The sequence below is a fragment of the Sinohyriopsis cumingii genome, chromosome 18 (assembly GCF_028554795.1).
Source record: "Sinohyriopsis cumingii isolate HCF-2022 chromosome 18, ASM2855479v2, whole genome shotgun sequence".
Classification (NCBI taxonomy): domain Eukaryota; kingdom Metazoa; phylum Mollusca; class Bivalvia; order Unionida; family Unionidae; genus Sinohyriopsis; species Sinohyriopsis cumingii.
This window is the reverse complement of record NC_142978.1, coordinates 89,096,508-89,115,200: the sequence shown is the minus strand read 5'-3', so window position 1 is coordinate 89,115,200 and position 18,693 is coordinate 89,096,508. Positions and strand designations below refer to the sequence as shown.

Below are 18,693 nucleotides of genomic sequence, written 5' to 3'. Positions count from 1 at the left end.
AGCCTTTTGATCAAATACCAGCATTGGTATGTTTGCACATCAAATTATAATCAATTGGTCAGAACTAGAGCATATGGCAGCTTGCAAAACCAATTAAGGCAAGTGGACCAATGTGAATTGTTTTATTGGCAATTAGTTTGTTTTATTTAGTGGAATGTTTAAAAAATCGGAATCATTTATGACTTCACTGGATTCATTTATGATAAAATATCTGCTTTTATTTGATCGTGCTTTAAATTATAATCAATTTGTCATAATGGAAAAATATGGATTCTTGCAAAGTCAGTTTTCAGCATGTGATTGTATTTTATTGGCAATTAATTTGCTTCAGTTGGCAAAATGTTTAAAAATAGTTTTAGTTAATGGATCATTAAAAGGATGAGTGGAAAAGTGAACTAACAATTCTTTGATGTACAACCTTGATATTTGAATAATATATAACTTTCATATATGATTATATTTTTGGATATAAAATGATTTGAGCAGATGATAACAGAATATGTTGAGAACTTGAAAATATAATAAAGCATAAAATAATCTGTTTCATATGCAAAATATACACACAGTAACACACAGAAAGAGAAACACTTTTTACAAAAATTAGCCGGTTCGAGTCTCGGATTCAGACAGTGTGGGTATTTGAGAAAGATGCCAGTAGCTTCTCTTGGGTCGGTGGTTCTTTCCAGGGTTTACCCAGGTTCTTCCTCCACCGTTAATACTGGCTGCCATGTATAGCCTATCGTGTGCTGAAAAATGGCGTTAAACCCCACAACAACAACAACAACAACAAAAATTAGCTTGTGTGTTTTTTACAAAATACTGTACAATTATTTCTCATTCAGCACAAGACAAGAAATCTTAAACATCATTTGTTTCCACCAATTATGAGGAATCAAAGCTATACGCTCATGACTCTCCAAAAGAATTGATTCGAGAGATTTTAGTTTTAACTCTTGTGATTTTCATTTTGACTATTTAAATTTTGGGGTCAAGGGTCAGCTGACTCTTCAGTATTGAAATCTGTAGAAAATCCAGAAAGGTCTTAAACAGTTTTTCAGACAATGCCACCATTATTGAAATAAATAATAACATAAAAAAGGGTCACTTTGTCTCAAAAAATGTTATGAAGCAGAATTTGACCAAATTTGGCAGATGGCATCCTAGTATAGTGGGTATTCCATTTTGTTCATATGGTGTCAATCCACTGTGAAATATAGGTGCTATTGTAAAAATTTGACTTTTCAGATATGGCTTTTCAAAACTGTATGACAGACTCTGATTATATTTGACAAAGAGCAGAAAGATCTTTCATTTTTTTTTTCTTCACAAATGATGCAGATTTGCCATCAATTATGGCCACAGCAGCTAAAAATATGAACAGCATTTAAATTACTCCCCACCCCATAAACAATTAGAAGATGTTGACTAAATATGACAAACATCTGGCATTAAAGCCTTTCATCTTTCTACAAATTGTGCCAATTTGATGTATGGTTTGGCTGTAATTACTTGAATTAATTGAAATATAAAAACCTTTGTTGATGCTTTTTCAGAGACGGACATTGGTAATAGTACTAGAAAAAATTTGAGTGACTTCTCAATGTGTTGAGCAGAATGGAATCAAATATTGCCAGAAAACAGTGGCATTAAGAGGTTTCAAGCTGGTACTAAAGCAGAAACTCATTGAAATGTCTTTTAAAAACTGCTCTTCAGAATTTAACCAAATTTAACACAAAGCATTATGACCTGGAAGTCTTTTGATTTTTATTAAGGGTGCTTATATGCCTTCAGGTACACCTGCTATTACTAAAAGTTGCAAAGCATTTACACAGCTTTATCAGTTCTCATACATCTGGTAATCCAGATATCAAATCATATGTTGTAAAAAAATAGATTTCTTGGCCAGCTTTACTTACATTTGGTTGTTAGCCAGATGTGAGCCTGGTGAGCAATCAAAAGTCATTGTGTGTCTCTTGCTTATGTAGATTTGAAATTCTTAAGCTATAACGAAATAACCAATGACACATTTTATGCATGTCACTCTGCACAATTACGGTACATTTTTACCCTGAACTCCACACTGGATGCAACCTCACTCTGCAAAATTAATTTACGGCCTGTACTCCACAGAAGTGGGTAAAATATTACCAAATTGCATGTTGTTTGTAAATATTAATAATAATTGTATCAGGAAGTGAAATTAAGGTCTATTAATAGGGTACAAAAAGTTGGACATTATTATATTCTGTTTACAGGTTATGATGGAATGCAGTGACTAATTTTCATATGAAGTTCACATACTAGCACACTGTTGAATTACGTCTTGAACTGACTACACCTGTAAAACCTAGATACTGTATTATACTGCATAGATGGGTATAAATCAGTGGACATAGCTACATGGTATAAGTGGAAAATATTCAATACACTTTGTACTGTAAAATGAAAGAAATATTTATCAAATGTTTTTAGACTTTTCCAGTCATGTGGTTCAAATCAGTGATTTTGTGATATTTTGCTGTCTTTTCTCTAACTCTCAACATACTTTGATTATGAATTTTTTTCTTCTGCAGGCTAAGGATTATATTATAGTTACTTGAAGGTATTGTTGATTTTTAGTTGACTAAAGTGTTTTTAAAAATAGTTAGGAATTTTATGGATTCTTGGTGTATTAAAAATTATTAAATATGAACAATTACAGACTAAACAGTATTTTCATTCGTGTTTTCTCTTTATTTTTCCTGTAGGTTAAGGCTTACAAAAGCTGTCCTTGTAGGTGATGTATCAGTTGGAAAAACAGCATTAGTGCACAGGTAGGTAGACGAAAACTGTTCTCCGCTTTCTTAAAGTCAGAACACAGTTTTAATAACCTTGTTAAGGTGCAGTTCATTGTATTATTGAATGTGAAATTTGAACTACAAACTGTAAATTAACAAATTGTATCATGACTTCTCTTGATAACGAAATTTAATGTATGATATAGTAGCATGAGTGTTGCATTTTTTGTGGATTAAAATTTACCTGGTCGAAATCACAGCTGATTTGTGGCAGGCCATAAATTGATGAATGTTTTTAAAGTTGTAATACATTTTTTGTTGGCTTTTGTCATTTTCATTCATAGTACTGCTATTGCATTTATTAAAGTTGTATTGTGATTTTTCATTGTCATTATGTAGCAGGAGACAGATATCAGAAATAAATAATTTTTATGTCAAACATCTCAGAGTTCATAGCTGTATGATTACACTTAGATAAAAGGAGACATCAAATTGATGGCATAATGTAATCAGCTTATTTTAAACTGCATGGTAAATATTTTTGTTTACAAAAGTGGACTTCCTAAAATACCTACTGTATCATGTTGTGGGCTCTAAATTTAATTTCTGTAAGATATATTCAGAAATGTAAACACCCCCAAAACTGTAATGCCTACAAAAAAAAAATATTGTTCAGAGGATGTTCCACTATTTTTTACTACATACCATTTTAGCATACAATTTTGTATGCAGTTATCAAGTCATTTTTTCCATGAAAAAAATATCTTGGTTTTGGTATTTGAGTCAAGTGTATGATAAGTTAGCAGGATGTAACAGAATGCATGTTATTTGTCATGGAATTCAGAATCTACATGAATTTCAGGTAATTCTTAGGTAATAAATTTGGCATTTTTTCAAGAGTATTATAAATGTGAATTTAAAGGCCCACAAAAACATAAATCTTTTTATGGAAAACCATTGAACTCCATTCCCAAAGCCAGGAATGTAGGTACTAATGAAAAAAAGGGAAGGGGGATGAGGAACCACAAACTTAATACACATGGAAATAAATGAACAGTGTACCCTAAAAATTAAATATTAAGTGAGCCTCATACAAAAGTCTTCCTCAAAACTAAACTGTCTGGTTCTCGTGAAGTTTTGTTCTCGAATTTTAGCAGCATTCAGAATTGCACACCACTTCAACACTGACTCTTTTCTGGTGGATTGACCAAAATTGAAGTTTTAGTAACAGTAATACATCACCAGCTGCTATTGCATTGCTTTCCTTTCAGTGCCACATCCAGGCTACATTACATGAATTCTTCCTCCTGTTAATAAGGAAGGTTCTAGAACTGAACATAAACAAGGTCATGTTTTTCTTCTATATCACAGCCCACATGGGTTACTGTCCTCTTTTTAGCTCTACTTTTCATAGACCTGAAATGAGCTTATGGGATGTCTGTCATCCATCGTCCATCGCTCGAATCCAGCCCTACTGAAAGGCAAAGGGCAGTAACTCTTACCCATCACCTCCGCCTGCCACCACCAGGTGTTGGAAGTTTTTTTTAGCTTTGCTGCTGTACTGATAATATCATACATTTTACCTCTGACAATTCTCATTTATGAGTTAATTTGTCATTATTTTTGCTTACTTAGCAGTGAGGGTGGTATTAGTGAGTTAGTAACATGCTGAATTGCTGATTTTGCTTTGTTTTTCTCTTCTTGTTTCTTTTCAGTCCAATTGTCAACTAAATGCATGAACATCCAAAGAAAGGAAGACAACCATGACTCTTATTTGTACTAAGTTTACATGATCTGTGCCATGCAGTGTTTAATACATAAAGTCTGGGCTCCAGTAGTCCAGATGGCAGCAAAATGGAAGAAAAGATAGAATAAATCAAGGAAAGATAATGTTGACATCTAAAGTCAGGTGCCATTGTAACTCCTGTGTGTTACACTGTGTCCCCCCCACCTAAATTTCATTGCTTGCAACTGTCAGCCACAGTAACATCAGCAGCAGGGAATGAGGATAATATTGGGATGGTACAACTGTCAGCCTTCGAACAGATGTGCCATCTGGTCCAGGAAATGATGATGAAATTGTTGATATCAGGGCATATATTAACCTTTATTTCCCACGCTTGCTTCGGCGCCTTTATTTCTGACTCATTGGGGGAGTGGCCCCCTCCCCCAATTTTCTGCTGCCCACTGTAAGTTTGCATGCATTGGGTTTGCACTGGATCCCTAAAATCTATTTCATAATACAGCCTTGCCATCACTGGCTGTGCAACAGTCACATGCCATCCAGCCATCCTTTATTTGGACCATTTTAATATAACGGTCTTGCCAACTGGTGTTTATGGGGATATTAGTGACAGATCAAAAAGGTCTTGCCATCTAGTGATTATGGGGATATCATAGTGACAGATCCATCCATTTAGCCATACCATTGGCAACATACCCTTACTATGATAGAGATTTCATTGAGAAATCTGTCCTTCTAGCCAGGCTTCTGGAGTGGCCAGTACTGGTGATAGCCAGAGCATCTTTTATAGAGCCAGCATCCAGGCCGACCATATGCCAGGTAAACCAGCCACCCATTCCAGCAGTGCTGGACTAAAGTATATTCACTGCTTATCCATATGGGAAAGTTAGTCACATTTTCAAAGAGAATGGGAATAAGGCATCTATGCCACCAGGAACCAGATCTGGAATTTCACATAGTGAGTGTGACAAAGCTTCTTCATATCCATCATGCTTAGATATGACCACAAATTCTGTCCACTAATATGTCAGATTTGGGTTGGTTGTTCATCTGGTACCAGAGTAGTAGTTCTACAGGGATCTTGGTCCCAGAATTATGCAATCCTTCATATAAAGCACTTGAAAATATGGGCAGTGTTTCTAGCCCTACAGATTTGTGTTAAAATTTTGATGGTTGTTGCAGGCAACATATCATTAGTTGTGCACCAGGTGGCAAGCAGGAATACATGCTTCTTCTCTTTGTGTGGAATATTTTTGGGCAGCACTAAGGAGATCACACTCTGAGTTTGCCATATTTATTGGTCCTGAAGTGGCTTTGTGGTTCTTATGGAATGGTCACTGCACCAGGTAGTACTTTTCCAATTGTGGGAGATCCCTGGGGGATATATTAAATAACAGACTCTCTTTTGTCTCTGCAGTCATAGATCAAAGGACCTTTGGCAGTAGACACCTTCATTGTAACATAGGATCTGTTTGCATGCATGTTTCCATTTTTCAGAATGATTTTTCATGTTCTCCACCATGTCTGGTTCTCCACAACTCAGCTTGTCCAGGTTTCTGACTAAGAACCAGTTACTTTCAACAGCTCCACTTCCTACTGAGATCACCAGTCTAAGTCAGATCTGTGTTGGGGATGATTAAAATCGACTCTTTGCCAAGTTAGGGCCTCAAGGTTTTATTTGGCTTCCTCTCTAGGGAGAAGGAATGATCGGAATTGTTGCCTCTTACCTACAGGGGTTCCTCTGATATTCAGCATCCACTATTTCCAGGTGGATTGTCAAAACTATCAAGGGAGTTTATCAGTCCCTCACTGAGAGGGAACTTTGGTTTCTGAGAATTAAAGGCGATGAAATAAGTGCCTGGGCTTGTTTGAATCACTCATCCAAAGATGATGTTATGAGAGTCACTTACTGGCCAACTCACACTACCTTCTTAATTTACCTTCAGTCTTTTTTGCACTAAAGCAAAGGCATTGTTGTAATGTCACAAGAGGCTCAACGTTCTACCAGCTTACAATAGTGAACACTCTTACTGTAAATGTAAGTACAATAGTTTTATACCAGATTTGTTGTTGTCATCAGCCTCCCTCCTAAAATAACAGGTTATGTATTACTGGTGTTAAAATGTAGCTTGGAGCATAAAACTGAATACAGTTATGTAATCATTACCTGCTATTTCTGCAAGGATACATTCTTCCCACCACGTTCTGATGTCCTATATTCTAGGTCCAAGTCAAAGTGGTTGTAACCCATATGTGGGCTGTGATGCAGGACTTTGACTTGGACCTTGTTCTTTTCAGTTCTAGAACTTTCCTTAATAATAGGAGTAAGGAATCATATAAAAGTGTCTAGCTTGGACATGGGGCTAGACATCCTTGAAAGGTAAGCACTGCAGTAACAGGTAAGTATTACATAATCAAATTAGTTTACCCATCTTGCCCCCTTAAAAAACGAAACAGAAAGGGAACCTATATATCTGGTTCATTTGGCTAATGGAAGACTAGTAAATGTTTTGGAGAACAAGGAACTTGTTTTAGTTGCTGGTCCTCTTGGTCAGAGAGAAATATAGGAAATTGGGAGTGCTAAATTTATCATATATTCTCATGTTTACTCCATTGACTTTACATTGTCAGCATCATGCAATATTTCTCCATACTGCATTATTTCATACTGCACAGCATGTGTCTAAAAATAGTAGTGTTATAGGAACTACTTTTTATTGTAAAACACTTTAGATTTATTCAATTTTTCTGTGGATGAATTAAAGCTGTTTGGTCCATTTGAAAGTAGAGATGATAAAGTTGATGATGTGGAGGAGTTCACTGAGTCACAAAAACCTTTCAGCGAAACAAATGTTTGAACATGATATTCACAATGTGCACAACAATGTTAGACATGCAGTATTGAAAATATCATTCTGATCATATAAGGGCTGTTCTAGTAAAATATACTCGGGACCCAGGGAAGGCACTTTCAGTTTGAAGTAGTCGCCCATAGATTATAGAGTTTTGTATCATTTTATGCAAACTCTCTCAGTACTCAAACTACCCTGGCATACATTTTGAAAAAAAAAACTGCCTTCCTGGGTACCATGTATGTATAAATGGAAAAGACCTAAACACTTACGCAGGAGAAATGTTGATGACTGTTTGCACATTGAATGGACCAGACTATGGGCCATGCTTTCTAGGGTTTATAAAAATAGCATAGAAAAGCAATGAAGGATGAGGGCTATCCTGTCTCTCTTAGGGACCTCCCATATTACAAGTCAGTTCAAACACTAAATTTGAAAAAGAAAAGAAAAAGATGTAGTGTTTTGTCAGAAAAGCAAGAGCCTCAGAGCCAGTAAGCCAGGACGATGAAAAGCCTTAATTCTGCTGCCAAAATGGGCTCACATCCCATCTGCTCTGCAGTTTTCTCCATTCTACTTTTTTGACAAAATGTTGGAGAATTTAATACGAATCATACAGATTTTGTAAATAGCTTGGGTCCCTTCAACAAAGATCAAAAATGAAATTAATTTGATACATGTATTTCCTAAGAACAAAATTTAATTCTGTGAGTTCTTGAGAGTTTTAATTAAAAGAATTTTATATTTTTTCCACCTAATGATTACAAACTATTAGTAGAGAACAGAAACACATGTGCTTCCATTAAAGACAGTCCATCTAGTCAAATGTACATCATGCGGAATTGGCCCTGCCAATAACTCGAGTCCATCACAACTGTAAATGTTGAGTTTAGTTATATTGGCAGAAAAATAAAATCCCTCCACTCCTGACCAACTGGAAAAGTTGTTTCAAGTCACATCCATTCACAGTATGACTCTAGATTTCAGTTTTAATTAGACCAAAATGAGATTGCTTTTTTAAATGAATGACTGAGTGTGCAATATGCTACCAAGTTCAATGATTGCTATGTGTATATGAATACTTCTACTGTGGATTTGTTTAACGGCGCTTGTATATTTACTTTGGAATGTAGCAGAAATTCAATTACTTCTTATAGTGTTCTTTTTATTATTCAGTCTTATGTAGAAAAGCAAAATGAATTTGTAATTAAAAGTTTACAATTTCTTTTACAGGAAACTAGTTTTTCCTGAGCTGTACTTCACTCCTAACATCATGCAGTATAGCTCAGAAAAAAGCCTTTTATTATAATTTGGATCCAACTGCAAACTACACTGTCAGAGACCTGCCATTACGGGCAGATCTGGGTGTGTGCACTATGTTAGGAATAATCAGTAGAACAAACAACATTGACCCTGATCTGCTGATGCATGATGTAATGACAGATTGATGTAGTTCAACCCATCTTATATACGTGTATATACTGTAATCTGTTTTGAAAATAAGCAACCTAATCTGTTTAACACATATCTTGTGTACATACAATGCAAGGTGCAAAGAGGAAAAGCTTGTGTCTTCAGTGAAATAACACATTCAGAATTGTCCCTTGAATATCATTGTATGATCATGAAAAGAAGTAGCAAGTTATCTGCGAATGCAGTATTGAAAAGTGTCAATTTAAATTTTTTATACATTGTTCTAATATACATTTGTTAGTTTGGTTACACAAATCATTTTCCAATCATCGCATGAAATGTTTACTAAAAAAATAAACTGACCTTGCAAGAAGCTGTTCTCAAATATCAGCCAAACTACAATCACAGAATAACACATTTAAAGATGCAAATTTGAAATTTATGGTTTGATTCACATTGATCTGTATTTCAGATTTTGTCATAATGCATTTGAAAAAGACTACAAAGCCACAATTGGTGTTGACTTTGAGGTGGAGAAGTTTAGTGTACTGACATGCCCATTCACACTGCAGATGTAAGTACTGAGAAAGGACACAAATTTAGCCCAGAATATATTTGTATAGGTTCTTTACATATTTTATATATATTCCATTCTGAAGATGATGCTAAATGAGTCTGATAAGCCAGTTTGAGGAAACAAAACCCAAAAACATTTTGTATAAAGAAGCTGGAAATCAAGATTTGTTTAATCTCCGTTTTAAGTCACATTTAAGGACCACATTTATTTTGATTTTCTTTAAAGAGCCATATTTAAGATACATTGGAACATGAGCAGAGAGGTTAAAGTTTCCTTAAACCTGATGTTCAGGCCTCAAAATTTGGACCTGGGACACATCATCCGCTCCCCACATAAAATGTTATGAAGGCTATATAATTATGTTATTCTGAATGCTAATTTGAAAAGTAAATTATGATTTATTCTGGCTTTGTTATTCAGAGTGCACAATTAATACTTAGTTTGCAATTAATATGAAAAATATTTTAGTAACAAAGTTCAGTTTGTATCTGGACCCATATGCCTTAAGATTTTACTCGGCTAAAATGTGAATTAAAATGTCTGGGACTTGGTGGTAAAGTAGAAAATCCTCAACTTGATTCAGACATGTTAGAAAATATAAGAGTGGTTTAAAAATGTCCAGATAATTAAGTCTGAAATTGGGCTTCTGTAATGTCAACATAAAAAGTATTTATTTGTAAATTACCCTAAGTACAAGAACAGGTGAACATGGAATTACTGAATGTCAATACAGTTACTTTTAAGATTGAAGATGAGACTTAGATAATCATGGGAGACAAAGGTGTTCAACTCCTCTGAGAGAAAGTTCAGTGGAGTTTCAAAGATAATTGTACCTTCTCAACTTCGCTCTGAGTAGATTTAAGAATATATTTGCAATGATTTATATCATTTAGAATTCACATTATGGAAGTACAAGAGAAAGGTTGCTTAAGCTGGGGCAATAATAAGGTGAAGGTGAAGTATTATCTTTCAGGTACTGAAGGTGGTGAGTATCGTAAGGTGAAGGTGCAATGTGAGTTCGCCTTCTGACGAAGGTGATGACAGGTGGTTTAGTAGCAACTTAATGTTACTGAAGTAATAGACTTACATCTCAATTTCCTGAGGAGACAATTTGTATGTTTCCTAGAATTATCTGAATCGTTATGATCTCTCACCTTCACTTAGATAGGTTACTTGCAGTGATAATTTCCTGAAGGTGAAATCATTTCAACCAGTATAGTAGCAGAAGTCACCTCATGAATAATAAATAAATTCTGGAATTCCTGTAATGTCAAGCAAGGATACCAAATTTCATTAGGAGCTAACCATGGCAACTTGACTATGCTTATCTAACATAGCTTGAGGCATTGTAGATGAAATAGGTCATTGGATTCTTTACTTCTGTCTGCTTTGAACACTGGACAAGGTCATAGTGAAGCTCTCCAGTACACATACATGGTGCCATTATAGAAAAAGGTCAGCAATCAGATTGCACAGCGCTCGATGACCAAAAGAGTGCAAAAAATGGTGGATTACTGTGTATTGGCAGCATGTGCACAGCAAAACATTGGAATTATGAAATAAATTAACAATGTCCTGGCTAAACTGTTCATGATACAAGGTAATTTCATTATACTGTTATGACTAACACATAAAATATGCACAATATAATAATATGAGATTACAGTACATACAGAATCTGTTTATCACATGCTGTAAAAACATTGTGAATCAGCATGTCCCAATACACAACACTGGCATCAAAATTAACTTGCTAAAATGCAAAAAGGTGTGTCCTATATGAGAACATAATGCATACTACGATACATAAAGCACACACCCCTCTCATCTAGGAAATGATGCATAATAATTGCATTGTAAATTCAATAGGTAACTGAGGTAACATTCATTACACTACCAATAATGTTTTGATAGAATATAGCATTGGTTCTGATAAATTAAATGGTCAGATTACTGAGGTTTTGATGGACATGGCATTGGTTCTAATAAACCATATGGTCAGTTTATTGAGGTTTAGATGGACATGGCATTGGTTCTAATAAACCATATGGTCAGATTACTGAGGTTTAGATGGACATGGCATTGGTTCTAATAAACCATATGGTCAGATTACTGAGGTTTAGATGGACCTATCATTAGTGAAGATAATCTAGATTGTCAGATTATTGAGTTTTAGATACCCGAATTGCTTTTGTATTGACAAGTATCTCGTCCCAAATTAGCAGAATAATAACTTGAAATTTTAGTCATATTGTGTGATTTAACAAGTAGTATAAAATGACTGTAGTTCATTATTCCACCATTATTCTGTGTGTTAAATAGAAAGTTGAAGCAAATACCAGAATTTTGGCACTTGCAAATTAATTTTTTGTATATATTTATAATACATTGGTTATTTGTCGTATCACAACATTTTAGAGTTCAGATAAATGGATCTATCACATGTCATTTGATGTTCAGAATCTTTTTAAATTATATAACAAATTTATAATGACAAGATTTGCATTGCAAGGGACCATCGTGTTGATCTCAGCATGTCAGTGGGTGATATTGTGATACCATCCATCTGTTATTTGTCTGTCTGTCCTTCAGTCTGTAACTATCTCCACAGAATCCTGGTTAAAATTCACTTAGTACATAAGTTGGCCACGTGATACCTGTTCACAAGAGGGTATAGTTTTGGAATCCCTCCTATGGCATACTGGAGTAGTCAATGGTCCAGTGTACAAAATTACATTTCCATTTGCATTTTGTATCATTTCTTGACCAAACATAAAATATGCAGTCATAACATGAGGACACATAATATATGTAATTGATATTTGGATTGCAACTTCTGGGTCATGGTTGTATGGAGAGATGTGAGGAATATGTAATGAAAATTGTGTATTTGGGAGAGTGGAAGTAGTTCTATTTTGTAGTTTTAAAATCTCATATTTTGCTGAAGTCATACACAATATTCCTTTTGTCTGTTATCAGTTGGGATACAGCGGGCCAGGAGAGATTTAAATGTATAGCAGCCTCCTACTATCGTGGGGCCAATGGTGAGTTGTGAGGGACAAAGTTAACTTAGGAGCCACAAGGCCTTGGCTTATGTCTGTTGCATGCTGTTTATCTGCATGCTTAGTGATCTTGCATTTAAAATTGCATACATGCTATCTTGTATGCATATTGCAATCCTTGCATCTTGCAAATTTTTGCCTGAGGTTTCTTTTTAAAATTATTTTTTTGTCAGTGTTTGTTTTCTCTGATAGTAAATTTGCTTATTTGGCTTCTGTTACTAGAATTAGAAAACCTTTAAAGAACTTTTGAAGACACCCTTAACAAAATTTGACCAAATATAACAGCATCCTTGCATAATGGCATTTCAGGGTTGTACAAATAATGTCCAGCTGACATCAGATTTGGCCACAATTGTTGAAATAGATGGAACTTTAAATGACTTCTAAAAAATTGCTGACAAACCAAATGTGAAAGCATTCTGACATGAATGCCTTTTAGCTTTGTATGCTTTGTTCCCTTCTGACATCAGATATGGCTACCATTACTGAAGGGAGGACAACCTTTGAACGACTTCATGTCAAAAGCTATTGACAAACCAGATGTGACAGAATGCCTTCTGGCGTGAATGCCTTTTAGCTCTGTGCACACTGTGCCCATCCAGTGTCAGATATAGCCACAATTAGTAAAAAAAATATATAACTATCCTTAAATGACTTAGAAACTTCTGGCAAACCAGATGTGACAGAATGCTTTCTGGCGTGAATGCCTTTTAGCTCTGTGCACACTATGCCCATCCAGTGTCAGATATAGTCACAATTAGTAAAAAATATATAACTATCTTTAAATGACTTAGAAACTTCAGGCAAACTAAATGTGACAGAATGTGTTAAGTCCATGATACCTGTAAGCTTTGTGCACATTATGATCATCTGATTTCAATTATGGTTACCATTGCTATAAAAAAGTAACCTTTAAATGACTTTTTGTCAAAAGTGTTGACAAACCAAATGTGCTGGAATGTCTTCTGGCATGAATACCTACTTAAAAACTGCTGACAGATCAAAGGTGACAGAAAGCATTTTGTCAAGAATGCCATCTCAAGCCCCTTTTAGATGAAATACCCTTGCATTTAGGTAGATGTCAGCCAGTTGTGCCATCTCAAGTCCCATTTAGACCAAATGTCCTTGTATTAAGGTCATTGTCAGCCACATGTGCCATCTTCATCCCCTTTCAGGTAGATGTCAGCCAGGTGTGCCATATCAAGTCCCTTAGGGCCACTTACTAGTTTAAAGCTTGACATGTGTAGATCAGCTTCTGTATTTTACAAACCTAAGTCTGCTTTGTCCTGTGGTTCAAGTCAGAGTCGACACTTTTGATTATATCAATTCACATATGCATGATACTAATGACCAATAGTGCATGGTATATTAAAAATAACTTGCATTTGATGTTTGATTTAGTTTACACCAGATGTGCTAATTGTGCTTTGAGATGACTCAGATTATACTGATCCATGTGATGGTGTGGTTTTTCTAACAATTGTTTTATATTATTTAATTCTTTTTGAAAAACTCTTATGTATGTAGTTATAACAATTTTGCTTATGCCGTCTTCATAAAGCCTCATTTTGCTAGTCCTGACCTGGAAGTTTTAGTAACAGCTAGGTAGGTGTGTTTTTTTCTGGTATACCATCTGTAGACGAAGTTTGGTTGTATACTGGAGTTGGATTGTCCCTCTGTCCATCACACTTTTGTTTACTTGGTATGTCCTGAACCCTTTACGATAACGTCATGAAACTTGTGTGCTTCAGGATCTTGAATAGACACTGTGCCCAGTTAAAAACAGAAATGGAGTCTCTCTGATTTTAAGTTATCCCCATCTGTCCATTTAAAATGTCCAGAACAAACTGAGCTATTGTCATGAAACTTGGTATGCATTTGTATCATGATATGAGTTTGTCTTACACAATATTTAACTTTGTCACATTAGTAAGTTTAGAGTTATCTCCCCATTGTGGATAAATTGCATTTACATTTCAAGTCTTGTAACTGGGGGGTGAGCAGGGAAGGGGTGTTGATAAGCACTCACCTGATGACAAATTTAGTTCTTTTTTTTCTGATGCAAGCATTATGACAATTTTACATTTTGCATTGGCAGTTAGACAATGAAAAGTTTCTTGAAATCATTAGAATTAAAAGTCAGTCACAACTTTTTTTTGTAATGGGTTGGTTAGAAAACAGCAAACAAAGGATTTGTTAAGACATGCTTCATCAACCTTCTACCATTTTGATTATTTATTCTGCTCAAGACTGAAATAAACTTAAGTATGCATACCTTGCATTCCAAATTGACTTCAGTCTACACATCTTGCATAACAAATGAACTTCAGTTGACATACCTTGGATACCACATGGACTTCAGTCTACACAGCTTGCATACCAGATAACTAAAATTGTTGATTCTGGAGGGTGATCAAGTGCCATAGGGAGCACACAGTATGGCACAAAACATACACCTTAATAGATTAAAGAAGACAGGTTAGTCAAGACTGGGAACTCTAGTTTCAACATACTAATGGCTTCCGGGGCCCCGAGTGGTCTAAAGTGCTCTTTGTTATGGAACACTGTCATCTCACCTCTGTCTGCGTTGGTTTGAGTCTCGGATTTGGCTAATGTGGGTATGTGAGAAAGCTTTCCAGTAGCTTCTCGAGGGTCGGTGGTTCTTTCCTGGGATTTTCCGGGTTCTTTCTCTACCATTAATACTAGCCGCCATGTATAGCCTATCATGTGCTGAAAAATGGCTTTAAACCCTACAACAACAACAACTAATGGCTTCCTCTGCCATTGGTTCTCCCTCCTGTTTTAGCAATTTGAGTAGTCTGATGTGCAGGGTGTGGTCTGAATTAGTGAATCAGAATAGTCGTCATTTAATTGGACAAAATCTTGTCATAACAACTGGAGATTTGGAATACTGTGATTTCATTTTATTTTGGATGGTATTTCAGATTGTGAGAAAAACGCCATTTCCATAAATAGGAACATTCTGAGGTGTTTGAATTTGTGGTTTATATACAGCAACAATGGAATCCACAAACATTTATACCTGATGAAATTTAATAATTCATATTACAACTGGGACCAAGTTCTTTTCAGTTTTAAACTTTCCAGAGGGTATTATAGGAACAGTTCCCTTTCACAATCCAGAACTTCATTGAAACAGTTCTTCCTTCCATCCTTTCTTTATCTAGCTGGGATACTGCTGGACAGGAACGTTATAAAAGCGTAGCAAGAACTTATTTCAGAGGGGCAAATGGTAATCAGTTCTCTTGTATTCTTAACGGAATTGGGTGTAGCATGACATATGCTTTCTGAGCTTTATTGTTACATGTTAAATAACTTTTGCATGCTTTGCTTTATTGTTGCATGTTGTTACATAACATTTGCATGATTTGCTTTATTGTGATGTGTTGTTACATAACTTCTGCATGGTTTGCTTCATTGGTTTGCTTATTGTTACATATTTTTTGCATTCTTTGCATTATGTCTAGGTGATGGGAATTTGTCCACCTGGTATTTAGTGATTATACTGATAGCATCTAGATGTCTCAGATTTTAGGCATCAAATAGTTTTGTATATAAAAAAATTATTTCAGAAATATTTCTTACAATATAGCTTAAAAATTATGTATTCAAATAAATTTATCTAAAAAATACATCAAATTACAAAATGTGTGTAGTTGAAAGATGTGTACAGGAAGTAAAGTTGCAGAGATTGAGCCAGAATTTCCTGAAGAATGTGAAAAATATAACTTTTTGAAAGATTTTAAAAAATTTATGCTTTACATTATTTTCATTCATTTTCTGTCTTCACTAGCATTGTCGTATTAGAGACAGATCCATTTTCTTTTTTTCCCCCATACATCACTCAAGATTAATGTCAGCTTGAGTGAGAACTAGAGTAACATGTCTGCCTGAGTGAGAACAATGGTAACAAGTCAGCATGAGTGAGAACTAGAGTAACATGTCAGCTTGAGTGAGAACTAGAGTGACATGTCTGCCTGAGTGAGAACAATGGTAACAAGTCAGCATGAGTGAGAACTAGAGTAACATGTCAGCCTGAGTTAGAACTAGAGTAACATGTCTGCCTGAGTGAGAACAATGGTAACAAGTCAGCATGAGTGAGAACTAGAGTAACATGTCAGCTTGAGTTAGAACTAGAGTAACATGTCAGCTTGAGTGAGAACAATGGTAACAAGTCAGCATGAGTGAGAACTAGAGTAACATGTCAGCTTGAGTTAGAACTAGAGTAACATGTCAGCTTGAGTTAGATCAAGATTAACATGTCAGCTTGGGTGAGAACAAGAGTAACATGTTAGCTTGAGTGAGAACAAGAGTAACATGTCAGATTGAGTAAAAACAAGAATAACATGTCAGCTTGGGTTTTAACAAGAGTAACATGACTGAGTAAGAACAAGAATAACATGACAGATTGAGTGAGAACAAGTGTAACATGTCAGCTTGAGTTAGATCAAGATTAACATCTCAGCTTGGGTGAGAACAAGAGTAACATGTTAGCTTGAGTGAGAACAAGAGTAACATGTTAGCTTGAGTGAGAACAAGAGTAACATGTTAGCTTGAGTGAGAACAAGAGTAACATATCAGATTGAGTAAAAACAAGAATAACATGTCAGCTTGGGTGAGAACAAGATTAACATGTCAGATTGAGTAAGAACAAGAATAACATGACAGATTCAGTGAGAACAAGTGTAACGTGTCAGACTTGAGTGGAAACAAGAGTAAATTTTCAACTTGTAAAATAATCCTAATAGTTCTATCACAGTCCAGAATTATAGACAATTCTGAATGAGTTCCAAATCTTGAATGTGCGAATATACCAGTAGTTGATATATCACAATGATATTATCCAGAATGTCATTAAGTGAATTCACAATAATCCCAAAGTAGTTTTTTTAGACCAAACAATCAATGATCAATTTGTAATTCCAGTGAATAATGTAAATAAATGATTTCTCTCAAATTATATCTGAATACAAATAAAGGTGATCTCTAAAGCTGATATTAAAAAAGGAATAAATAATTTCCCAACCAGTCCCTTATATAGACTGCCACCTGACCTGGATATGGATCATTTTCCCATTCATTTCACTTCCAGAAAGTATCAGACTGTTAAACAAGGTCAGACCTGAACTAAAATGAAAATAAACATCATAAAATAATCATGTATAAAATAGAATTTCCCAGGTAAAAGCCAAGGTTCTGAACTCAATCCAAGTAAACATGTTGTTTACAAATGATCATTGTCTTAAAGTATAATTTACAGTCATGGACAAAAGTTAGCCATGTAGTATGTTGTTTACAAATGACCCTTACAATCTACAATCATGGACAAAAGTTAAACAAACAATATAGATATACATAACAGAGTACAAGATTAATATGTCAGCATGAGTGAGAAATTATCAAGCTATTTTAGACTTCACTCAGTTGCATAAATGATCTCAATGTTAGCAACATTTCAGTTTCACACATTTTTTAAGACTATATTCTATTTTAGTTCATGAACCAATTACAAAGATATTTCATAATTAACTAAGTTGGTTCATGGCGAAACATTTCTTACTACATATAAGCTAAATTTGAAAAATAGAAATTTGAAACTGAAGTGTTTGAAAAGAGAGATCATCTGTATAAAACTTTTAGAGATAATGTCTTTGTTTTACCAACTTGGCTTACTTTGACAAATGCCAAGTGAGCTTATTTCAGAGCTGCACAGTTTAAGATTCATCGATATAGATTTTTTGGAATTAATACCATTACAATCAGAATGTCCATTGGTCATCATGATATATAGTGTTTGCCAACATTTACAGATGGCAAAAGATGTATCACTTTTTATCTGACTTGTACAACCTTAAAACATCATTGAATTTGAATGTTGCCTTGAAAACTTCTTTAATTTTTAATTACAGTTTTTATCCTTGAGATGCCTTTAAATACGTTCCCTTAAATTCCTTCAGGTTGTCATTGGAAATAAAAATATTTTAACTGAATATATATAAACATTTTAAATTCAGAAAGTTTGTGATTGACCTATGTTTGAAAAATAATAAATAAATAAGATGGGTTAAAATTAGGCAGATCATATGATACCTAACATGGATAGGTCACAGATGGAGTACCATTTATGCAAAGTAACATTTGGAGAAACATTAATTTTCATGAGGAAAAGATGCTTCTTGAAAGATTTTCAAATATTGAATATGCCTTGAAAAGTCACTGGAAGAAACCTCTCAGGGATTACAAGCCATGT

The 18,693-nt window shown here is 34.9% G+C and overlaps 1 protein-coding gene across 2 annotated transcripts in view; it reads left to right on the top strand.

Annotated features, from left to right (window-relative positions):
- Window positions 1-18,693, top strand: part of LOC149777401 (ras-related protein Rab-34-like) — a 56,235-nt gene that overhangs the window by 18,560 nt on the left and 18,982 nt on the right. Inside the window, exons 4-6 of one of the 2 annotated variants that reach the window (XM_089942014.1) lie at window positions 2,748-2,813; window positions 9,256-9,357; window positions 15,611-15,675. In XM_089942014.1, the coding sequence (XP_089798140.1) occupies window positions 2,748-2,813; window positions 9,256-9,357; window positions 15,611-15,675 (233 nt within the window). Of the gene's footprint in view, window positions 1-2,747; window positions 2,814-9,255; window positions 9,358-12,339; window positions 12,405-15,610; window positions 15,676-18,693 lie in introns of both variants that reach the window. The other variant, XM_089942013.1, reaches the window with a different exon arrangement.